Genomic DNA, 26,103 nt, shown 5'->3' on the forward strand with positions numbered 1-26,103 from the left:
ACATATACGACGCGGCTGTCTTCTTCCTCACCACCCGATGGCTCCGCGAAGGACCACGTCTGGCCTCATCACTTTATTCCCAGCACTTGAGCTTTGCCAAAGCACACAATAAGCCTTGGAATAATTTTTGAATCTCCAAGCATGCGTATTTCAGTGCATCTGAAATGGAAGAGAGCTAAACGGAGGTGAGCTGCCTTGGTGAGGGCAGCTGCACAGAAGAAGGGCAGTGCCCCCATGCCCCTGGTGGGTGGTAAAGAACTGGAGTCCCCCGCGCGACTCCGGGGAACCGCGGGTGACCGCCGGCGCCGGCCTCTCCTCCGCGGCGATAGGTGGCGCTGTGCCCAGACGCAGCCGCCCGGTCCGCGCGGCGCCGCTCTCGGGGCGGGGTGGAGGAGTCGACGGAAGGACCTGTGCCGACCCGCTCCGGCCGCTCCAGTGGCCTGGTCTCCCTCGGCAGCTGGCGGTGTGCGCAGTCCAGCATCATGGGGAAGAGGGACAACCGGGTGGTGAGTACTTGCGGGGGAGAAAACAATGGGCCGACGCGGGGCCCGCGGCAGAAGAGCGAGACCCCTGTTCTTCCCGGCCCGGCCTGAGGGTCGGTTGCGGGCCTGAGGGACCTGGAGCCTCGAGCCCCAGCTGTCCCCCCCCCCCGCCCCCACGCCTGCTCCAGACGCGCGTGCGCCGCGCGCTGTTGGCGCCTTTGGCTGGGCCCCACGCTCTCCGCTTGTTCTTGTCCCCCTCTTTCTTCGACTGCCCCAACCTCGCCGCACCTTTCGGTAGTGCTCCCAGGCTGGCTCGCTTCCTTGCCGTACTGGGATCAGCAGTGCCTTTTCTTTTTAATTAAAGAACTGCAAGAGCTCAGGGAGACCTGTCTTCTCCGTATGTTAGTCGAAAGTCTGAGGCCCGTGGAGGCGCCGGGACTCGCCCCTTCTCGGGGTCTCGCACCCCACCTCTGCGCTCCTTTCGTGCGCACTTAGATGGGGTGGAGGCGTCCAACGCGGTCCCTGCTCCCGGGGCCCTGCCGCGCCCACAGTTCAAGCGCAGACGTGCTCCCGTTTGAGAACCAGGATGGAAGCTTTTGGCCTGTAGTGTGCAGCGCCCGGCACCGCCTGGCACTTAGAAGGCCCCGTGAAGGAATGAATGGCGTGCAAATAGTTGACTTTGGAGTCAGCCTGGAGCATTGACTGTTTGGAATGTCGGTTTTGGTCCCTCCGGAGTTGCGTGACTTAGGACACGTTGCTTTTCCCCGAGCCTCACTTTCTTCTGTAAAAGATCAGTGGTTTCCTCAACCTAGTTGAGACCACAGAAAGATGTGCAGGCCGGTGCTTGGCATGAAAGTTGTTACTATTCTGGTAAATGAAATAAAGGAGATACATACATAATGGAGTAAGAAATGGTACCTGATAGAGATTTGAGGTTCTGAGGGCATTCGAAAAAGAAGGGACTTTTGCCAAATGGAGATAAGGAGGTATTCAAGATGGCTACTCGGTTGGTTGGTTTGGAAAACCCGGGTTATGCATCAGATTGGATGTGCCGTAAACTTAAACTTTGGTGGCATCCTCACAGTTCCTGGGATTGCTTGTGAATTTTGACCACGGAGCAGGAAAATGAAAAATAAATGCACTTGAACTAGCTTGTTCTCAACTATTATTTCCTTTGTACATTTTGGGAGGTAGGGGAGTGCTAAACGGTTTTTGCTTTTATGAAATGATGACATTTTCCATCTTCAAAACAGTCGTTTTAATTTTGTGTATTCTTAATACATCAAAGCTGTCTAGAAACAACTGTAGTGAACATTGATTACAAGGTTAAGGAATGTTCTTTTCTCTTGCTTTCCTGGCTGTGGGTCAGAGCTTGTTGCGGTATCCTGATTTTCACGGAGTTGAAAGAGTATTCTGTTGGGACCTTCTTAGGCTTGAAGTGTTAAGAGTGTTTTGGCTCTTTAATGTGATTGGGCCTTAAGCGTTTAGAAATTACCAGGCCTTGAGTGCAGTTTCATACAGAGACCTAAGATGTTTTGTTTTATTGGGGGAAAGTATTGGTCCCTTTAAAGCATTTGAAAAACTTTTCAAGCAAGCTTCATTTACCCCAGAGCATTTTGGTACTCGGGGCTCTACTTATTATTCAGTATGGTGCCTTGGCAGAGTGTTCTGGTGACATTTTGTTTGTACTAAAAAGGTTGTGGGAATGAAAACATGAAATTAAGATGTAGAAGATGCAGACTGTCAAATGCAGTTTCCCTATGGAGGAGATGGAACTGTTGAAACTGGGGCCCAGATTTGGGTCATCTGCACTTAGTTCAGTACCTCATAATTCTTCATTGTAAATAACAAAATGCAAATATTAGCATTTTGGTCTTGCATTGATAAAATTACAGTTTTAAAGATGACAGAATTGCTTTTTTAAAAACCATTAAGTTTCAGGTGGAAATGTTTTTTGGTTTTTTTTTTTTTTTTTTGCTTTTAAATAGACTATTTTAGAGAAGTTTTAAGTTCACAGCCAGACTGAGCAAAAAGTAGAGTTCCCATGTACTCCCTGCGCCCACGCATACACAGCCTTCCCATTTTCAGCATCCCGCGGGACATCTGTTACAATTGGTAGACCTGCCAATTGGTGGACCTGCATCGACATACCCTTTTCACCCTAAGTCAGTAGTTTCGTTAGGGTTCGCTTTGGTATTGAGCATTCTTGAACAGGTTTATTTGCTTGTTTTTAATTTGACATTTTAAATCTCAAGATTTGTCAAGGGCCCTTAAGTTCATGATGGTCACCCTTTGTGCCCATTGTTTTCCAAAAGCTTCCTTCATGTTTTTTTCTGTTACTTTGTGCTCTCTAAATAGATGTAAACTAGAGTCGGGTTAAAAATAGGTAATCAAAGTAACAAATGTAGTTCTGCACATTTTGTCCTTAGCAGTTTTACTGCTTTGTTCTTTCCAACCTGCCCACTTAAATTCCTTTGAGCCCAGTTTGCTACCCTGAGTTTCAAAAACAGATTGTTTTGTTACCCAAACTCATGCAGCAGTTTGAAGCCACAGACAATTCTAGTTATATATGAATATGAGCATTTGACAGTACTTAAAGTGATTGATAGATGGTGTCAAGAAATTGCAGTTTCTTTAACTGATGCCTAACCACTCACTTAATGTATTTGTTTTTCACACTAACACTAATAAGTGAAAAGGCTTTACCTTTGTAAGATAGTTACTTTTTTTTTTTTTTTTTTTACCTTTCTGTAGTGCATAGTAAAAGCATTGTTGCTTAACACTTATGAGGACAAACTATCAGGTGTTTTGCAAGGAGCCTAGTACTTTAAATGCACTAATAAATAACAAATAAATAATGGAGATATTTGGAGTATACTTAAGCACACTGAGGGTAGTATTTATATTCAGAAGCTTGAAAGTTAAGTCTGTTGAATACTCAATGATAATCTGATGTAATTTTACTATAAATTGTTTATAAATAGGCCTAGCATGTAAATACACTACAGTACTGTTTTATTTTCATCTGAAAAATAAATAGCAAAATAAGTTGGTATGTACTTTGAGAAACCAGTTTCACAGTATATATTAAGATATAAAAATGCTAATGTACTTTTAAGGTAAATTGAAGACTAAAACATGGTGAATGTTGTGTTACAATTTGTTAGTTTTAGAATAACCAATTACCATTGCACAATTTGTAGATTTTTACTTGAAGACAATTCAGCTTCCTGAATTGCAGTGGCAGTATTGTGATTGAATTTTTCACATTTGTTTACATTAATATTATAATGTTTGTGTGTAGATTGTTTTTGTTTTTGTTTTTGTTTTTGTAAAGGTAATGAGTTGTTTTTAAAGATTTCCAGTGTAACCCTGGCTGGTGTGCTTCAGTGGATTGAGCACCAGCCTGCAAACCAGAGGGTCGCTGGTTCTGTTTCCAATCGGGGCACGTGCCTGGGTTGCGGGCCAAGTCCCCAGTAGGGGCACGTGGGGGGCAGCCACACATTGATGTTTCTCTCCCTCTCTTTCTCCCACCCTTCCCCTCTGTCTAAAAATAAATAAAATCTTTTTTAAAAAAATTCCAGTGTATAAAATGATGAATAGTGGGCATTTCCCTTTACATTCCGGTGCATATGCGTGTAGGTTTTTAAAATTTGATGGCTGAAAAGGAGTTCAGACTTCCAGCCAAGATGGAGGCATAAGTAGACACACTGTGCCTCCTCACACAACCAAAAGAAGGACAACAACAAATTTAAAAACAAAAAACAACCAAAACTGGCAGAATATCGAAGTGTATGGAAGCCTGACAACCAAAGAGTTAAAGAAGAAACATTCACCAGACAGGTAGGAGGGGTGGAGATGAGCAGCCAGGTGGAGAGGACTCATAGCAAGGCGGTGGTTGGAGGACTGGGGTGGGCAAGGCTTCGACTGGTGGAGCACGTGGTCCTACATTCCTGTGCAGATAAACTGGGAGGAACAACTGGGGAGCGAGACAGACCACACAACCCAGGGCTCCAGTGCAGGGAAATAAAGCCTCAAAGCTTCTAACTGAAAACATTTGTGGGGGGTGATGCGGCAGGAGAAACTCCCAGCCTCACAGGAGAGTTCTTTGGAGAGACCCACAGAGTCCTAGAATGTACACAAACCCATCCACCTGGGAATCAGCACCAGAAGGGCCCCCTTTGACTGTGGGTAACCGGGGAAGTGACTGAAAACTGGCAGAGGGCTAAGCAAGCAGCACTGTTCCCTCTCGGACTCCTCCCCCACAGCTTCAGGGCAGCAACATGGGGTTGCCCCGCCCTGGTGAAACCCTAAGGCTCCACCCCTTACTATGTAACAGGTGCGTAGAGACAAAAAAATGGCCCAAATGAAAGAACAGATTGAAGCTCCAGAAAAAATACAACTAGGCGATGAAGAGATAGTCACCCTATCAGAATCACAGTTCAAAACCCTGGTTATCAGGATGCTCCAGGAACTCACTCACTGGGTACTTTAACAGCATAAAAAAGACTCAGGCAGCAATGAAGGTTGCATTATATGAAATAAAAGAAAAATCTACAGGAAACCAACAGTGATGGGAAGGAAACGAGGACTCAAATCAACGGTTTGGAGCAGAAGGGAGAAAGAAATGTTCAAACAGAACAGAATGAAGAAACAAGAATTCAAAAAAATGAGGAGAGGCCTAGGAACCTCCAGGACATCTTTAAACATTCCAACATTCAAATCATAGGGGTGCCAGAAGGGGAAGAGGAAGACCAAGAATTTGAAAACTTACTTGAACAAATAATGAGAACTTCCCCAATCTGGCAAAGGAAATAGACTTCCAGGAAGTCCAGGAAGCTCAGAGAAGCCCAAAGAAGTTGGACCCAAGGAAGAACACACCAAGGCACATCATAATTACATAACCCAAGATTAAAGATAAGGAGAGAATCTAAAAAGCAGCAAGAGAAAAGGAGACAGTTACCTACAAAGGAGTTCCCATTAGACTGTCAGCTGATTTCTCCAAAGAGACCTTACAGGCAAGACGGGGCTGGCAAGAAGTATTCCAAGTCATGAAAGGCAAGGACCTCCACCCAAGATTACTGTATCCAGCAAAGCTGTCATTTAGAATGGAAGAGCAGATAAAGTGCTTCCCAGATAAGGCCAAGTTAAAGAAGTTTATCATCAAGCCCTTATTATATGAAATGTTAAGGGGACTTATCTAAGAAAAAGAAGATCAAAACTATGGACACTAAAATGAGAACAAACTCACAAATATCAACAACTGAACCTAAAAAACAAGAACAAAAGCAAACTAGAACAGGAACAGAATCACAGAAATGGAGATCACATGGAGGGTTATCAGTGGGGGAGTAGGGAGAGGAGAGAGGGGTAAACGGTACAGAGATTAAGTAGAATAAATGGTAGGTAGAAAATAGATAGGGGGAGGTTAAGAACAGTATAGGAAATGTAGAAACCAAAGAACTTACATGTATGACCCATGGACATGAACTAAAGGGGGGGGAAATGCAGTGGGAGGGTATGTACAGGGCAGAGGGGAACAAAGGGGGGGAAATGGGATACTTTAATAGCATAATCAATAAAATATATTTTTAAGACTAGAAAGGCAAAAAAAATTGATAGCTATTTGTTAATATGGTGTCTTATTTTTAGGCAACTTGGGTTTTTTTGCTTTTCACGAGAAATGTTAGACGTCTTTCTATATCAGTTACTGTAGATCTATCTCGTTCTTTTTAAAGGAACCATTCTTTTTAATGGTTCCTTTTTAATTTTATTTTGGGGTATACATTAATATACTTAATCTCATTTTAGTGGCTAATTGGGTGTTTTTCATTTTTCCCTATTTTAGTAATTTAGTTTTGAACATCCTTGTGTATATTTGCATTCTTTGGAAATAAACAGTTTTTACAATTTTAAACTCAAAATAGTTTACCATTGACTATTGCTAAAATTATGACATGGCACTTCTGTTTTAAAATGATGATCTTAGCTTGCGCTTTGTACTTGCTTCTGCTTCGGGTTGTCATTGTCATTAGCAAGGCCATCAGTTCCTCTACTGAGGCCTGTTGGTTGTCAAATTTCCACACAAACTGAAATTCTCAGCAAAGGCAGTTTAGTACAATATTTGAGGGCATAACAGTTGGCACCAAAATATGCCATAGTGCTGGTGATGCTCAGTATGGCAGAGGACGTTGGCTGGGAATCCCCTTTGTTTTTCTGGGCGCAGGAACAGCCCCCCGGAAGGCCTGGTTGGCTAGGCTACTGTGGAGACCGTTAGTTGGAGGTTTTCCTGGAGGGAGGAAGGAATTGCAGGGAGAGGGGTGGACAGAGACATTTTTAAAGCGGGTATAAGAGGCAAGCCTTGGGGTTTGCTTTTTACTCTAGTAGGAGTGAAATTGTGCAAGATCATGACACAAACTTTTCTAACCTAATTTCAGCGCTTCTTAAGTAGTGGATGCAGGATTTGGTTTGCACCTATTTACTTGATGCTTTAGCTGTAGGTGGGAGGACTGCCCTCATCCAGAACTGGCATTGGGAGCAGAATAGTAGACCCATTAATTATAAAGTTTATGCCTTAACACATTTTAAATCTGGCTTTTTGATGTGTTCCCTTGGAAAATTTGAGAGTTTTAAAAATGAAACCTGAAGCAATTAAAACTTTCTGTTTAAACTCCTTGAATGAGAAGATTGCATTTATAGTTAAATGCACTATTGAGGTTTTTTAATGAAGGAAATAAATTCTTTCTACAGTGAAAAAATAATATTATGCCGTTGTCTTTAATGTCATATTTGATAATCCACATTTAGCCCTTACTCTGTAACATCTCTGACAATAGAAGCATTCCTTTCTGCCCGTAAGATCATTATGTTGAAGGTTTAACCTTTTCATCCAAGCAATCAGGTGGTGTCCAGTCGAATGGAAACAGTTCTCAGTGTGTTGTTTATAGTGGTTTAATGCTGTTTACTCTGGCAGAGAAATCTAGAAATATATAGCTAATGTTTGTTATGAAGTTGGAAAATGTTAGTCATCTTTACAAATTTTGTTAAGTAAATGCAACAAATGTGTTTTCTCTGTTAGCTTCTTTTGGGATGCTAAGTATAGACTTAAAGCCTTAAAATCAACCTTGAAAATAGTCATTTTCAACCAAAATTCTTTTTATTTAGAAATAGAAGGGTTTTGTTGACTTGAATTAAATTTGGAAAACTGAATATAAGAACCAAGAGGTTGAGACTGAAGTAATAACAGATTTTATATCTGGAATAAAGTCAATTTTAATAAAGCATCTCTTTGCTAAACACTAATTAACAAACTTGCCTTATTTTGTCTCAATGTGTCTTTGAAAACGTGTCTAAAAATGTGTTCTGCAATATGAGTACAGTATACAGAGAATAATTTATTTTTTTATAGAGTTTTATTGAGCTAAAATACAAATAAAGTTCACTGTTTTCAACATTGCTAGGTGTAGAGTTCAACAGGATTAAGTACTTTCACAGTGTTGTACACCTATCACCAACATCCATTTCCAGAATTTTTTTTTAGTCCTCACCCAAGGATATGTTTATTGATGTTAGAGAGGGAAACATTGGTCTGTTGCCTCCTGTACGCGCTGCAACTGGGGATCAGACTCTGAAGCTAGGCATGTGCCTTGGCTGGGCATCTGACCACATCCTTTTAGTGGGCAGGGATGACACTCCAACCAACTGAGCCACCCAGCTAGGGCTGTTTCCAGAACTTTTTCATCATCCCAAACAAGAAGCTTTGTACCTTTTAAACAGTGACCCCTAATCACCTCACTGACCTAATTCCTGGTAACGTCTGTTTACTTTCTGTCTCTCTTATTTTTCTCATTCTAGGTATTTCATATGAGTGGAGTCATGCAATATTTGTCCTTTTGTGTCTGCCTCATTTCATTTAGCATGTTGTTAGGGTTTATCTGTGTCATAGCATGTAGCAATTACATCCCTATCTAAGGCTGGATGACATTCTATGGTATGTACTCTTGTATATACCACATCTTATCCATTCCTCTGTAGATGGACATTTGAGTTGTTTCTACCCTTTGGCTATCGTGAATAATGCTTCCATGCACATGGTATACAAGTATGTTTTGCCCCTGCTTTCAATTCTTTTTCATTTCCATTTAGAGGTGAAATTTCTGGGTCATGTGGTAATTCTGTGTTTAACTTCTGATGAAACACCAAACTTTTCCATAACAGCTGCACCATTTTATATTCCCACCAGCAATTTGAAAGGGTTCCATTTTCTCTCTGTCCTTGACAACACTTGTTATTTTCTGTGTTTTTGATAATAGCCATCCTAATGGGTGTGAAGTGACATATTGTAATTTTGATTTGCATTTCCCTAATGACTAGTGATGTTGAACATCTTTTCATGTGTTTATTGGACATTTGTGTATCTTCTTTAGAGAACTCTCTGTTCAAGTCTTTGTGTGTTTTTGAATGGAGTTGGTTGGGTTTTTTGTTACTGAGTTGTAAGATTTTTTTATTCATTTGGGATATTAATCCCTTATCAGATATATGACTTGTATATTTTCTCCCATTCCGTGGGTAGTGTTTTTACTTCAGTGCATGTTGATGTATGCATCAGTTTGGAAGACATCCTTTTGTTTGTTTGTTTGCTTCCTGTGCATAATGTAATATTGATGTTAACAATTAGTGAGTAAAATTGCATTTTGTATGGCACAGTACTTCCTAAGATAGAAGATATAGTAGAATAAGCAATGGATTTGGAGTTAGATCTGCTTTACCTTCTTTGGGACTGAGTTTTATTTGCCGGAGAGCAGTGTCATCCTGCTCACAGGGTTATTGGGATTTAGATGGCAATATAAAGCCCTCTTATAGTAAGAAAGAGGTGTCATTATAATTTTCATCAAATCTCTGGTAAAGGCACATATTTCATGAAAGCACGATATTACTCATCTCCCAAACTCGTAAGGCTTAATAATGAACCCTAGCTGGTGTGGCTCAGTGGAGTGAGTGCTGGCCTGCAAACCAAAGGGTGGCTGGTTCAATTCCCAGTCAGGGCACATGCCTGGGTTGTGAACTAGGTCAGGTCCCCAGTAGGGGGCACACAAGAGGCAACCACACCCTGGTGTTTCCCTCTGACCCTCCCTTCCCCTCGTCTAAAATAAATAAATAAAAATCTTTTTTAAAAAATGAGCATTAAATTTATTTTTTGTAATGAAAATTTGGTTAGCCAGATTGTTTATGCTTATGTGGAGACAATATCCACCTACTTAAAATTGTTTGATAAGCAATTGTTTGAAAGTGAGCTTTTGCCTTTCTAATGGTTATTTTAATGGAGTAAATTTCTGTTCTTTCCTAAAGGCCTATATGAACCCAATAGCAATGGCCAGATCAAGGGGTCCAGTCCAGTCTTCAGGGCCAACAATCCAGGATTATCTGAATCGACCAAGGCCTACCTGGTATTTGTGAAAGAATTTACCTATTTATAAAGTTTTTATAAATATTTAAAAGGTTACTGTTGCAACTTTTATTGATTGCCAAGCATATGCCAGATATGTAATTTTTGAAGTAATATTTGATATGTGCTTTTTTTGAGTGCACGAAACACATGCACGAGTGTAAAGCAAACATTTGAGAACCCAACACCCAAGATAGCTAACGCACTACCAGATATCCTTTCATACCAATCTCTTCTTTATCCCCCAAAATGAACTTAACCTTGCAGTGTTCTGTTTTAAAAGGGTAGATTTGAGTAATCACATCCTTTGTTGAGATGTAACTAGGTGTTAGGAAAGATAATGTTAGGTCTTGTTTCTTGCTTTATCCGCTGGCTTTTCAATGTTAGAATTTCCCATTGTTAGATTTTTACTTCAATGTTTTTGGCCCTTGTTGAGTGGTGCTGTCATAGCACTGGCCTTACTTTCTTTCTTACTATTAAATATCCTGCTCAAATGTAACATATAACAAGCGTCAGAGTTGAGTTTCAGACTCCTCCTAAGCGCCTCTGAAAGCTGGACAACTACAGTTGAAAGTTGTGCTTATGTATAACACAGTCCTTTGACTTCAATAGGAAGTAAGCGTGTCCACCTCTGACAGCGTTCATGAGTGCTATTGTTAACTATTGCAGCCTACCAGAAAATAAGTTATTCCAAAACAAAGTATATTTTGTCTTTAAAATTGAGGAGAGGTAATGAACTTTAAAAGGGGATGTGCTCAAGTAAGTATATTACAGGTGTGTCAGCGGTCCTCAAGAAAACTCAGGAACTCAGGTTAAGTAACTTGCTAGGTCTCATAGATAGTTATATTTGTGGGTGAGATTTATTACAGTGACAGGATACCAGCCACAGGCAACAAAGGGAAAATGTACATGGACGAAGTCTCAGGGAGACTGGGTGCAGGCTTCCAAGGCTTCCTCTCCTGTGCAGTCACACAGGACGTGTTTAATTCCCTTAGCATGGGTTGTGATAACACATGTGAGATGTTGCCAACCAGGGGAATTCATAGAGTCTGTGCGCAGGGTTTTCACTTGGGACTGGCCAGTCTCTGCCTGTTAGGTGCCAAAATTCCAGACTCTTGGAATGTAGATGTTCGGCCTGAAATATAATGTTTGTATAAACAGGCACAGTGAACCACTCTTATCAGAGATTGGTAAACTCTCCTAAATTCCAAGTTCCCTGAAACAGCCAGGGCCAGTCTTGTAGGTAGTCCTTCCTAAGAATAAGCAGTCAGGTGTGCTGTGTTCGCTTTTTGCACATGTGTGATACATTACAAGATGGATGATTTAGTCATCGAATACAGTAGTTCAAGCAAATACACTTTTGTTGCTAAAGCTTTGTGATGTTAGTCAGATTTCTTACCTTCCCCAAGCTACAGCTTTTATCTGTAAAAATAATAATACTTTTTCTCAAAGGATTGTGGCGAGGGTTAAAGGAATGTATTTAAAACAGTGCCTATAGCACGTAAGTGCTCAAATGTTTCCTATATTAACTTTTATAATCCATGTGTAGAAAAGGAGTGATTGGTGTTATCTGGTAGGCTTTATTATGATAATTGATTCACAAAGATACGGACACAAATTTGAAACGTATCAACATTGGAATGGAGGTTTACTAAAATACTGAGAGCAGTTTGTTTATGAAATTTTATTGTATTGTTTTTAAGCATCCATCTCTAATTTGAATTGCTTAAAAACATGTTTTTTACATTTTACTTTTTAAGGGAAGAAGTGAAAGAACAACTGGAAAAGAAAAAGAAAGGCTCCAAGGCATTGGCTGAATTTGAAGAAAAAATGAATGAGGTTTGTGAATAGGACCTTTTGAAAAAAAGTAGACTAATATTTATTATAAGAAGAATTAAGTAACTTTGGTAAACCAAGGTTTGGGTCTAGCTCTCCAGGTTGAAGGGGCTCTGTATATTATAGGTGTTTTTGTTGTATTGAGTACAGGTTTGTATGTAAATATATGATTTTTTTAATAGAGAAAAACCATCTCACAATAATTTGAATCACCTGGAAGTTTTCTAAATGTTAGGTTCTTTACCTTCTCTCCCTCATCACCATGGTGCCATTTTACCCTGAGATTTCTGTGGTAATATTTGCTTGTTTTTGATTATGAACATATACATAATATTTTAGCCACAGTATAGATTAATTTAACTTAAACTATTTGGGGAAAGAATCTAACCATCTTTGTTAGAAAAAATTCCTCAGCCTCAGTAATAATACCTACTCTTTTTTTTTTTTTAATTACATTTTAGCCTATGTGGCTCAGTGGATTGAACAACCAGCCTGTGAACCAAAGGGCCTCTGGTTCACTTCCCAGGCAGGGCACATGCCTGGGTTGCAGGCCAGGTCCTCAGTAGGGAGTGCTCCAGAGGCAACCACACATTGATGTTTCTCTCCCTCTCTTTCTCCCTTCCCCTCTCTAAAAATAAATAAAATCTTTTTAAAAATTATATTTTATTGATTATGCTATTACAGTTGTCCCAGCTTTCCCCCTTTGCCCCCCTCTACCCAGCACTCTGCACTACCTCAGGCAATCCCCCCACCATTGTTCATGTCCGTGGGTCATGTGTATAAGTTCTTTGGCTACTCCATTTTCTATACTGTACTTTACATTCCCATGGCTATTCTGTAACTACTTATTTGTACTTCTTAATCCCCTCACCTCTTCACCTTTTTCCCCCACATACCCCTCCTTTCTGGCAACCATCAAAATGCTCTCCATATCCATGATTCTGTCTGTGTTCTTGTTTGCTTAGTTTGTTTTTTAGATTCAACTGTTGATAGAGCCATTTTGTTGTTCATGGTTTTGATCTTCTATTTCTTAAATAAGTCCCTTTAACATTTCATATAATAATTGGTTTGGTGGTGATGAACTCCTTTAGTTTTTTCTTGTCTAGGAAGCTCTTTATCTGCCCTTTAATTCTAAATGTTAGAGCAGTCTTGGCTGTAGGTCCCTGCTTTTCATGACTTTGAATATGTCTTGCCAATACCTTCAGGCCTGCAGTTCCTTTTGAGAAATCAGCTGACAGTCTTATGGGAACTCCCCTGTAGGTAACTAACTGCTTTTCTCTTGCTGCTTTTAAGATTCTCTTTTATCTTTAACCTTTAGCATTGTAATTATGATGTATCTTGGAGTAGGCCTCTTTGCATCCATCTCATTTGAGATTGTCTGTGTTTCCTGGACTTGCATGTCTATTTCCTTCACCAAATTAGGGAAGTTTTCTTTCATTGATTTTTTTCAAATAAATTTCCAATATTTTGCTCTTCCTCTTCTCCTTCTGGCACCCCTATGATGCAAATGTTGGAACACTTGAAGTTGTTCCAGAGGCTGCTTACACTATCCTAATTTTTGTGGATTCTTTTTTCTTCTTCTTGTTCTGATTGGTTGTTTCTTGTTTCCTTATGTTCCAAATCATTGATTTGTTTCTCGGCTGCATCCACTCTTCTGTTGTATCCCTCTAAATTGTTCTTTATTTCAATTAGCCTATCCTTTGTTTCTGACTGGATCTTTTTTATGCTGTTGAGGTCCTCACTAAGTTCCTTGAGCATCATTATAACCAGTGTCTTGAACTCTGCATCTGATAGATTGCCTATCTCCATTGTGTTTAGTTCTTTTTCTGGAGTTCTGATCTATTTTTTCATTTGGACCATGTTTGTCTCTTCATTTTGGCAGCCTCCCTGTGTTTGTTTCTATATTTTAGGTAGGGCTGCTATGGCTCCCTGTCTTGATAGTGTGGCCTAATATAGTAGGTGTCCGGTAGGGTCCAGTGGCACAGCCTCACCTATCACCCAAGCAGGGTACTCAAGGGCACCCTTCATGTGGGCTGAGTACACCCTCCTCTTGTAGTTGAGCTTTGATTGCTGTTGGCAGGTCAATGGGAAGGATTTACCCAGGCCAGTCAGTTATAAGGACTGGCTGTGGCTACTAACCACCAACCTCCACCCTCCTGTGCAAGGGTAGGTAGGGTCATGGTGCTCTGACATGGTCTGTAGTTGCCCACAGGGTGCACAGGCTTTGCAGTTTCCCAGGTGGTGCAGGCCAAGGGAAGCCTGCACCTGTGTTCTGCCCAGGCCACCCTGCATGAACTATTAAGCAATCTGAGATGGTTGCATCTTGTGCTGGACTTGGAGATTCCAGGTGAAACCAAGCTATGAATCTAGATTGGCTGCTGCTAGTGCCAGGCTGAGGACCCCTTAGCAAGAGGTACAGGGGCTGCAGGTTTAGTGAGGCCGGCTATTGCTTGTTTGATAGGATTTAGAAAGTTGTGAAGCATGAGCCAAGACCAGCCATTCATATCTTGGGTGGGATGGAGTCTTGGGTCTCCAGGGCTGGGCACACAGTGTTGGCCAAGTTGATGGAGTCAGAAATATGCGCCAGCCTGCCGGCTCTGTGGGGGGACAGTTCAGAAAAGGGACAGTAGCCTCTGCCTGCCTTTCTGTCTGCGAGAAAGCTGTCCCTCGGCTCTTGCCTTAATGCCAGACACTTCACCTTCTCCCTCATGCCACTTGTGGTCTGAAGCTGCTACCCTAGTGCTGGAGCTCAGAGGTATGACTCTGCGTAAGTTCATGTGTGCCTTCTTTATGGAGAACTGCTTGGGACTCCAGAAGTTCCTTCCATTGACTCAGTCCCCACTGGTTTATGCAGCTGGAAGTTATGGGGACTTCCCGGCACTGGAACCCTGGGATGGGGGGGCCTGCTCTGGGGCTGGGACTCCTCGATCCCGAGATATCTCTGTCAAATTTTTATCCACCACACATGGGTGTTTCTGGGTCTCCACCCCTCCTACCAGTCTGGATGGATGTGGTTTCTTTAATTCCGTAGTTGTCAGACTTGAATGAACTTGTCGGAATTGAATGAACTCAATTTCCAATGGTTCTAAGTGATGGTGGTTTAAATTTTAATTGTAATTTTGATGATAATACCTACTCTCAATATACAGGATATACAGTGGAGAATTCCCATCCCTTATTATCCTCTCTGAGAAGAGCTGGTAGAGGTCCTCTTGGTGATAGAGTAAAGGAATCTGGCACTTGGAGCACCTTTTGTATTTAGAGGCTGGGATGGGTGAGAGGCTGGAAGAAAGGAAACAGTGGCTGTCTTATACTCGTATATTAGGTGTATTGGAAGGGGATAGATGTCCTCTGATGGTGTTAATAACCTTTTTGCAGAACTGGAAGAAAGAACTAGAAAAACACAGGGAGAAATTATTAAGTGGAAGTGAAAGCTCATCCAAAAAAAGACAGGTAATACTATTTTTACTTTATTGCTACCCTTAATCTCACAGTTGGGATTAAGTTGGGATTAATCTCACAGTTGGGCTTTCATAATACTGCTTTATGCTATTACTAATATATATTTCAAAGTTCACATCAGTTTACTTAGATCTGTACCTTTTGTTTGTTTGTTTGCTTTTAGAGAAAGAAAAAAGAAAAGAAGAAATCTGGTAGGGTGAGCAAAACTTTTCCATTTTTCTAAATGTTGAAATTAAGAGCCTACCAAAAAAGTAAGACTCATTTATAAAGCTTGTATGCTAACTCCAGATGGGGCAAAGAGCCTGGAGGTCCTTTGGTAGTTATTGGGTGCTTGTGTTCTATTTCTGACGTAAAAGACAGGTGCCACCCTCCTTCTATAACCTAGTACTGCTGCACTGCTGTTAGAGAGGGAAATTGCCATTACTTTGTGGAGCCTTTTTTCCCCTTTTATTTTGGGCGGGGGCGGTGAGGAAATGTGACAGTTGACTTTTCATATAAAGTTTTACAGAGATGGCACCTGTGTCAGGACAAGTATTTGAGACACTTAGTAAAAGAAAAAAATTCCTGCATCTCACAATCTTTAATTGTTTTGTGCTTGGTCAAGTATTCATCCTCTTCTTCATCAAGCTCTGATTCTTCCAGCAGTTCTTCAGATTCTGAAGATGAGGTAAGGTTTACCTGCAATGATTCATGAAATGTGTATAATTTCTTTATGAAATACCAGTTAAAAATGTTTACTTCCAGGTTTTTATTAGTTTTCTATAACTGAGAGCACTGATACAAATAAATACCTAGATAGTTAAGTATTGGTGTATATATTTTTTAGATTTCAGAATTTGTCTTGTTCATTTTTAAAATATCAGAAGAATTGGATTTGAATAATCTAAAAAGCTCTTTGACTAGATACTAGGAATTATGTGTGACTCAAATCACTTTTTTTTTAATAAACCAGGAAAGTGATATCTTATATTTAAAACATTAAGTGAAACATATGTTTATAAGCTGGTCTTTCTGTTTACTTTTGTTTATTGATAAAGATTTGATATTAATAAAAATGCAGCAATTATATTTTTGAAAAAGAAAGCAAATGTTTCTAAAAAATGTTTTATATAGGATAAGAAACAAGGAAAAAGGAAAAAGAAAAAGAAGAACCGTTCACATAAATCTTCTGAAAGCTCCATGTCAGAGACTGAGTCAGACAGTAAGGTAAAAATTTTTAAATTAGCAACATTTTGGATAGCAAAAACATATGATTAGGTTTTTCTTTTACTTTTATTAACTTAAATTGCTCTCCATTTAAAAATAAGATACTGTTTTTTATATACTAGGATGTTTTGTGCCACTTAATGCTTTACACGTGTCATTTAATTGTTCTCTGAATACTTTCACACGTATGTCTCTATCTCTCAACATTTGCGTGACAGCTTTATGATAAGTCTGACAGGCTTTTTTTTTTTTTCCTATTTTTATAAAGAAGTCATAGTTCAGAGAAAAGTCTTACTTGAATTTATATAGCTGGTATCCGAATTTGAGGTTGAATCTGTCTTTTACTAGCTGGTCCAGTGTCTTTTCTACTATACCTGAGTCTGTTCTGTACTACCTAGAATTGTCTGACACAATTTACTCTCACACATAATGATCAGAAGAAACACATGCAAGTACAATAAAAGTGCAGGTTGTCGGGCCTCATTTTCAGAGTCCGATTTGGTAAGTGATTAGGCTCAAGAGTCTGCATTCTTAACAGATGTCCTCAGTGATTCTTACACAGGGGTGTCTATGGACCACAATTGAGCAAACAAATGTCCTAGGGTCCCAGGAGAGCAAAGCAACTGTCTTATTTTGGGGCAGATATCTCTCCCCTGGTTATATTTCTTCTGACAAAATGCCTGGTGGCTAGAAAGTACTCAGTAAATGTTGGGTTTTTTCATTGTTTTTTAAAACAGAAGAGCCAGTCTAATGATTCTGATACCTAACGTTTATTGAATGCCTACTACATGTCATGCACAGTTCTGAGCATTTGACATATTAACTCAGTTCTCTCAGCAACCCTATGCAGTAGATACTTGCTACCCCACTATATGGATGTGAAAGGTGCAGAGATGTTAGTAGCTGAGCAAATATTCTTACCTCCTGTCCTTAAAAAGAGTAGAAAAATCACATTGGTAGAAGTCTGGGCCCAGAAGGAATTGAACTCCAGTACTTATGACCACCTCAGGCAAAAACAGGCAGTGGCATAAAGTCATATTAAAATAGATCATGTGGTTATCACAGACAGTATCTTTTTAGGTGCACATAGATGTGACATACAGCCAAATAAACTAAACCTCATTTTCTTACAAGTATATATATACAACATACATTTCTTCTATATTTTTAAAATAAAATTCTGGTATTGAAGTAAACTTTTCAGTCATAGAGCAAATAACCTTTTTGGTATTTTTGTTATACTATTATGCTGTATCTTTTACATTTAAAATTGGTACATATATGTATTTGTTTAGAATAGTCTGAAAAAGAAAAAGAAGACAAAGGATGCAACCGAGAAAGAAAAGGTAATTATAATTTTATATTTCCTTAAGATAGTCTGTCATACAATACTTCATTTACGTCAAGAAATAAACAATAATGTGTTCCCCTTTTTAGCTTGAGATTTACTTATTTGCTTTTATGACATTTTGTGTTGATTTAAGGAAATTACTGGATTCGTTATTGAAGATGAAAGATCAAAAGTATTCCTGCAGAAAGTTTGAATTTTTGTAGTTTAATGGTTGTCTCAGATTAAAAATTCAAAGTGATGGAGATTAAATATTTCCTTTGTTTCCTCAAGTTATTTTAAAAGGAGGAACTTTTAATTAAAGAACATGGTCTTCTGGTTCACATTGAATGTACCATAGATAAGTTTTGAAAAAAAACCTTTTATTACTGTTAGTAGATATTTTATTTTGTGATTCAACTATAATTAGTGCTAAATTTATCTCTACCCATGTTACTGATTTACATTTTAAAATCTTATTCTAATTATTAAAAATAAAGCAATTACTAATAGAAAACTATGAACTAGTGTCGCTATATTTTACTACCTATTCATACCATTTTTTTAAATGGTGGTAAAATTCACATAATCTTATCAATCATCTTAAAATTACAATTTGATGACATTTAGTGGATGTACAGTGTTGTGCAACAACCACCTCGCTCTAGTTCCAAAGCTTTTTTATCATCCTTTTGAAAACAACCTGTTAAGTAATCAGTTCCCACTCTCCCTTCTGCCCGTCCCCAGGTACGCTCTAATCTGCTTTCTATCTCCATGGGTTCCCATATTCTGGATATATCATATGAAAGCAGTCCTACAGTATGTCACCTTTTGTGTCTGGCTTTTTTCTACTTAGTGTAATGTTTTCCAGGTTCATCCAAGTTGTAGTATATATGAGGGGGAACCCCCAAAAACCTGGAATTTATATATAAAACATGATGTATTTATTCTTACATGTGTAATACTTCAGTCATCTTCAAAGTACTCTCCATTTGATGAAATACAACTACCAAGACTTTTTTCCATTGCTCAGTTTTTGAACTCGTTGATTTTTTTAATCTTTTTTAAAGATTGTATTTATTTATTTATTTTTAGAGAGAGGGAGAGGAAGGGAGAAAGAGGAGAGAAACATAATGTGTGGTTGCCTCTTGCACGCCCCCTACTTGGGATCCAGCCCACAACCCAGGCATGTGCCGTGACTGGGAATCAAACCAGCAACCCTTTGGTTTGCAGGCCGGCATTCAATCCACCGAGCCACACTAGCCAGGGCAAAAAAGAAATAATTTTTATGGTAATTTTAAGAATTGTTAATAAAGCCCTGACTGGTGTGGCTCAGTGGGTTGGGCATGGTCCCACCAAGCCAAAAGGCCACCAGTTCAATTCCCAGTCAGGGCACATGCCTGGGTTGCAGGTCGGGTCCCTGATTGGGGTTATGTGAGAAGCAGCCAACCAATGTTTCTCCCCTCTTTCTCTCCCTTCCCCTTTCTCTAATAATAGATAATAAATTTTAAAAAATTTTTAAATGTTGATAGAGTGTGGAAACAAAATTTGCATGTTGTAGTACTGTCTTTTTGAGTCATGATGCATGTATTTTTTTTTAATAGGACATTAAAGGACTTGGCAAAAAGAGAAAGATGTATCCTGAAGATAAACCTTTATCATCTGAGTCCTTATCAGAATCAGATTATATTGAGGAGGTACGTATATGATCAGATCTATTTTCTTTAAAATGTTCAGTTATTTGATTTAATATTAATTGAAAAAGATATTTCATATGTATTTGATTTACTATGAAAAATAAAAGATTGTTCCATTTTAGAATAAGTCTTGTATTTTTCACAATTATATTACTATTATTTTGATAATTAGCTATATTCTCACATACCTTTCCAATTTGAGATATGTATATTATTTTTACTCTTCTAATGTTTTCTTTTTTTTAATTTTTGACCTTTATTATGTTTTTTCCATTACCATCTAGTCAGTCCCCTTAGACCACCCAGCCCCCAGCAGTCTTCGAATATTTTCTTTTTATTGTACTATTTTGACTACATGAAAGATGCCGTATGATGTATTGTGTATTGAAACCCAGTATTTCTTTGTTTCTGTTTGGAACTGCTCTTTAGGTAGTGAAGAGATGATGAGATAGAGCAGAAATGTTGGTGCGATCTCAGTTTTTCTGTCTGTGCGGTGAAGGAGTAGGACGAGATCATCTATCCAGTCCTTTTCAGCTCTGATCTGTCTTAGATTTTGTACTCCCTTGGAATTAGAGTCAGTTTTTACTTAGTTTTAGGTCTGTAAGTTACCATTTTTAAAGTATTTCTTGGAATTGGTTTCCTTGTTTTTAAAATAGGGCCTGTTGCTCTCATTTTATAGTAGTATTTTGTAACGCCCCTGAAATGAACTTATAGCCTTTATAGAAATATATATTTATGTATATAAAACCTACACATTTTAATATTACTATCCCTTGACAGAAATAGAAAAAATCCAAAAAACTTATAATGCAGAATTTTTATTAAATTATATTTCAATATGTAAATTCTTGAGAGTGTATCTTAAAACCCTGTACAAAAGACTTCGTGTTCATAGTACAGTAAACTTAGCTTCTCTGTTCTAAGTAGGTGTGGATGTCTGGCGGGCTCCTCAGAAGCCATGTCAGGGCTGTGCTGGACAGCGCATGGCAGCGTCTTCTATCTTGGCCCTGCCGAGTGTGGGTGCAGCACAGCTGCTACCACTCTGGTCATTGCTATGGCCAGAAAAGCAACAGATAATAATGTTACATCTAAGTTAACGTTAAATACACAGGAGCTTTGGCAACTTTGGATTTGATCAGTTGGTTTATACTGAGTACATTATGTGTATAGCTGTTGTTTATTGAACACTGTAGAGAGAGAGAAATACCCACTTTATTCCAGGCACTTCCCCTGCCATTTTATAGAGGATGAAACTGAGAGTGATAAATAGCAGAGGTAGGATCCAGAGCTTGGTTGGATGGTTGGTTGGTTTCAGAGCTCATGGTTTTTATCCATTTTATCTCACTGCTTTTCATAGGTGCTGAAAGAGAATATAAGAAAAGCCCTTTAGAGATTTAAAATATTAATTTCCCTCTCTTTAAATGTGTTCTATTTCATTCTCGTTGTGATATAACAGGTTTAAGGTAAATAAGGCATTTAAAATGTTACTTGGTTGTCAAAATGTTTTTACATATAAATTTTAAAGATACAAAGTATATTAGGGAATGAAAAAGAAATGCCATAAGTACAAGTTACATATTTGTCTTCCGTTCTCCACAAAAATTAAACTTTTTAGGTACGAGCCAAAAAGAAGAAAAGCAGTGAAGACAGAGAAAAAGCAACAGCAAGTATCACTTACATTTTTACATGACAACAGTATAGCTGTTTTTATTTAATATAAAATGAGTAGTGGGTAAAGAAAGCATGATTGCATTTACTAGGACCAAGTAAATATTTATTATGGTGTTTGGCAGCTTCTCTTAATGGGTTGGAGAAAATTGAATTGGCACAGGAAAAAGGAAAAATGCCCTGCTAGCAAACACGGTCTGTTTCCATTTCAATATCTTACTGTTAGAAATATAAGCTCAAACTTTTGTTTGATTTTCTTAAGGTGTAATAATATGAAAGATGATATTAAAATATGGTGATTCCCTCTATCTTCAATAGTAGTTACTTCCAGATCAACCAAACCTGATATTAACAGAAAAAGCCTTTCCAAACACAAGATGCAATGAATAAAAAGCCAGAATGTGACAACATAAATGATTTCACTAATAAAGATTATTCTTTTGATCATTTCTAAAGCCAGCTCTGCTATTATGCAGATTGAGAAGTAGGAAAGGAGACCAAAAGAAGAGGAAGAAAAGGGAAATGGAAGTGGTAGTTAAATAAGAAGTAGACCATCCTAGAAAAAATGAATACAGATTATCAAAGAGTAATGTGGACCATATCAGCAAAGTAACTTTGGAGCGCTCACTATAAGTATAGACTTTGGCCTTTAAAGGTATTTTCTTAGGGAGAGGTAAAATAAAAATGGGAACCACATTTGTAGATTTGAGGGTAATTCCCATAATTTCCCTAGGTCTTAAAATGAGGGTCCTTCTCTGATAAGAAGGTTCACTTGGTAATGTATGGTTTGATTCAGAATTAACATTTTATATATATGTATGTGTGTGTGTGTGTGTGTGTGTGTGTGTGTGTGTGTGTGTATATATATATATGCCTTCAAGTCTAAGGTGACATTTAAAAGACTTTTGAATGGAAGAAATAATTTGGATAAAGACTGCTTTGGTCTTTGGCTCAGATTAATGAATTCATTAAGATAAAGGTTAACATTTTGGATAATTCTGATTTGTATTTGCATACTTCACTGTTCATGCATTTAGCTAGCATATGTTTATTAACCTCTATATGCAGGCACTGTTCCAGATGTTGATAGAGCTGTTATGATAGAGTACAAGAAAAGAGGGTGATGTGTGAGGGAGTGACTTCAGGGAGGGAAAGCCTCTCTGAGGAAGTAAAATTAAACTGAAATCTGATTTACAAGAAAGAGCCAGCCATGTGAAGATTAAAGGAACAATATCTAGGCAGAGAGAAGAGCTGAGGACGTATGTGGGAATGAGTTTGAGGACCTAAAAGATGTTAAGCTGGGCTTTTACCTAGTAGACAAAGGAGCAGCATACAGTAAGGTGGGAAGTAAGCAGAGCTCATATCCCACAACAGAGTGTTTGGGTTTTAATCAGAATGTGATGGGATGCTGTTTTGAGGGTTTTGAGCAAAGAGGTGAATCAGCTGAATCAACTTTACTTTTTTATTTTATTTATTATTTTTTAAATATTTATTTATTTTTAGGGAGAGGATAAGGGAGGGAGAAAGAGGGAAACATCAGTGTGTGGTTGCCTCTTGTGTGCCCCCTACTGGCGACCTGGCCTGCAGGGAATCCCTGACTGGGAGTCACACCGGTGACCCTTTGGTTTGCAGGCCAGCACTCAATCCACTGAGCCACACGAGCCAGGGCTCAACTTTACTTTTTTTAAAAATGCTTTGGCAGAGGAGCTGAATGGATAGAGGTGAGGAATGTGTTGGTATTACAGTGGTAATCATGGAGAGGGATTGGCATGATGGATTTGAGATGTGTTCTGGACTTAAGTGTACCACTTACTTGGTGCTCTGGATGTGAAGACTAGAGTTAAAGCAAAGAATAGAGTCAAAGATAGCTTAGCTTCTTTGGCTAACGTAAAATGACAGATTAGTGATGCCATTTACTAAGATGGGTACAAGATGATTTGGAGAGAAAAATTAAACATTTTTTATGGTAATTAGCCAGGTGGAGGCGTTAATGAGGCATTTCCAGTCTTGAGCTCAGAGTGGACTGGATATAAAGATTTGGTTTGTAAGTGGCATTTAAAGTGTGTGACTGGGAGAGCATGTGCAAGAGAAGGGAAGGAGGCCCTGAAAAGTTGAGCAGAGGAAGAACCAGTGAAGGAAATGAAGAGCTCTTTGCAGTAGAAGAAAAGCAGTAGAGTGAGGTTATCATGGAAGCCAAGAAGGAAAGTATTTTAGAGAGTGCTCAACTGCCCTTTGAAACATAATCTAAATGCAAAACTTACTTTTAAAAGCCCAAATACAAGTTTTGGACTGGGCTTGTAATGAAAAGAACGATGACAGTTAGCTGAGAGCCACAAAAGGGTAGAGACTTTTGAGAGAGGAGGGAGGACTGTAGAAAGTTCTAATAGATACATGGATAGGAAACTTGGCTTTTACTACCCTTACATCTTTTTTCTTGCCTTTTATTTTCTTCTCCTGAACATCAACAACTAGCCTGTCATTTGATACCACCTTTCCAGGTATCTGTTCTGAAAGTTCAGCCTTCTCTTCTGTGTCTGAAACAGTCAGAGATTCAGAGATCAGTGAGGTTCTAGCTCCCCTTACCCAGTGACAGTCGGACTACTTTTACGAGGCTTCAGTGGCATTTTCCTCTGACAGTCCAGTGTGTGTCTCACTAAGCCAAAGAAGACTTTCCAACTACCCATCAATGTTTCGTGCCAGTCCGTTGTTAACCTAAGCGCTCCCAGTCTCAGCAGTACATAATATCTGTGTTTCTGTTTGCTTAAAAATAGCAGATTTAATGTATGTCCTCTGAAAACTATCACTTTGCAAAAATCATTGTTGTGCTGTTGTATAGGGATTCCTTTGCAGTAACTACAACTATTTTACCTTTAGAAATTAAATAAATGAAAAATAGCTATTGATACTGTGATTCAATTGAATTTATTTTCTACACGAAATTTAAAAGTTACATTAATATGTTGATGACTTAAAGCTTTTCCTTATTTTGAAAGTCGATGAGCACTGTTCATCCTCATGATACTGATTATTGATGCTTTTCAAGAAATGTTTTGAGTAGCTTACTTGGTTGTGTGGATTGTTTGAAATAACTGTGCAGTAGCTCAGAAGTACCTTAGTAAACTGGTTGTTTCTAATTTGCATATTTTCATGTAGAAATGTCTAACATGGGACTTATCTTTACAGGAAAAAACAAAGAAGAAAAAGAAGCATAAGAAACACAGTAAGAAAAAGAAAAAGAAGGCTGCTAGTTCGAGTCCTGACTCACCATGATGTTAGAAAAAATCAGGATTCCCTTATAAAGTGCAATGTCTGAGGAGATCTCAACTGTGAAAATAATGACATATTTACTAAAGTGCATGAATATTGTTGTTTCTAGAATTATTCCTGGACTGTTCAGTAGCCACTCAGAATGCCGCTGTGTGAAAGGGCCGTAATAATTGCCTGCTGCCTGAACATCTGTCTTTTTCTCTTCCATTGCTTAGTAACTTTGGGAGATAATACACTGCAGTCATACTAGTGGTTGTTATTTGGGAATAAAGTTAATATTTTTGACTAGAAGTATCTAATGATAAGTCGACGGAAGTTGAGTCTGGATACATCATTGAGATGTAAACAGAAATGACTAGATGACGCTAACATTTTTGAAGTAGGGATTGCATTGATATTTCAGTATCCTTACTCTGTAAATAAGTGTATTTTAATTCTTTCCCTCTTGTATACTTTTATTATTTACCTGGGGAAGGAGCTTTCAACGGTTGGGGTGGTTTGCTATTTTCTTTAGCAGAATAGTGTGCCTTTTATCCTCATACATCCTATTTTTGCGGACACAGTAGCCATGCTTCATGGGGAGGTCAGAGCTGGGTATGGCAGTCCTGCGCTTCACTGAGGTTAGTAACATCCTTGGACTCTGCTGTATGCTGCTTTGAGTGAACCAGAGAAACGGCCTTTTGCAGCACGAGAAAGCCCTGGAAGCTCTGGAATGTACCTCCACTTCGATAATGCTGAGTGGTTTTTAGTATTAGAATGTGTTATAACATTTGAATTAATTTTGACTATACTTTGGCTTTGGAGAGGAGTCATTTCAAATACACACTGGTACTTTTTGAACTTGATAGCTAAAGATTCTAATATGCATGGTTTATACTGTTAAGTTTTAACCAGTCAGGAAAATTTTATGTAACCAGTGATAGTTATTTTTTGTATGAATTTTGTTTAGGCTGTAATGTTTAGCTTTTATTAACTTTTATTCTTGCTATCTTAAATTCCTTACTGCATTTAATGGCATTCTTGCCAAGATATTTAGCATGTGAAAAGCAGGTTTTTTGTTCTGTTTTGTTTTGTTTTGTTTGTAACAGCTTCATATTGAAGCTGAGACTTACCATATACAAGTTGAATGGCAAGCCTGTTATGCTGTGTCTTGTTACATAAAGCTCTTGCCAGAATCTTAGTAACTATAACATTTTAAAAGTTTGTATATTCATAAAAAAATTATGACAAGTTAAACTTCAGTGAGAATTACATTATTGCTCTTTCTGTGTCATTTTACTAAGATTTTGTGCCTCATATCTCCTGCTGAATTGTTTACTAGTTATGTTAAAAGGGATTGATAAATCAATTTCACTTTACATTTTTATATAATCAGGTAACAAAATATAATTTGATGTATAATTTTGCCTGTGTGACAATTATAGTGTTATATGCACAAAACATTTTGGCATGACAAGAGGCTGAATAAATAGCTATTTTACTTAAAAATAGCCAAGTTCTTATCGGCTCCTTTTGAGTCACAAGTGAAGTTACAATGATTAAGAAACACTACTAGGTGTTAGGTGGTAGGAGGATAAGACATGTCTTCAAGTTTTAGCTGTAAAAATAACACATTTCTTGGTTAGTTTCCTTAAATTTTATGCTTAGAGCTTCCTACTCTTACCTAATAAAAGATATCTATATGTTCTTGAGTACACAGCAAGTTGGAGGGAC

At 38.6% G+C, this 26,103-nt stretch overlaps 1 protein-coding gene across 1 annotated transcript; it reads left to right on the plus strand.

Moving 5' to 3' along the window:
• Positions 1-389: 389 nt before the first annotated feature.
• FAM133B (family with sequence similarity 133 member B) lies at positions 390-25,593 on the plus strand. The gene is made up of 11 exons (XM_024577219.3): positions 390-506; positions 9,831-9,928; positions 11,688-11,766; positions 15,142-15,216; positions 15,389-15,421; positions 15,830-15,892; positions 16,339-16,431; positions 17,727-17,777; positions 19,363-19,455; positions 21,071-21,118; positions 24,307-25,593. The coding sequence occupies exons 1-11, from the start codon at positions 483-485 to the stop codon at positions 24,391-24,393; spliced, it is 744 nt and encodes a 247-aa protein (XP_024432987.3). The 5' UTR covers positions 390-482; the 3' UTR covers positions 24,394-25,593.
• Positions 25,594-26,103: the final 510 nt, after the last annotated feature.

Source organism: Desmodus rotundus, chromosome 6 (genome assembly GCF_022682495.2).
Source record: "Desmodus rotundus isolate HL8 chromosome 6, HLdesRot8A.1, whole genome shotgun sequence".
Lineage (NCBI taxonomy): Eukaryota > Metazoa > Chordata > Mammalia > Chiroptera > Phyllostomidae > Desmodus > Desmodus rotundus.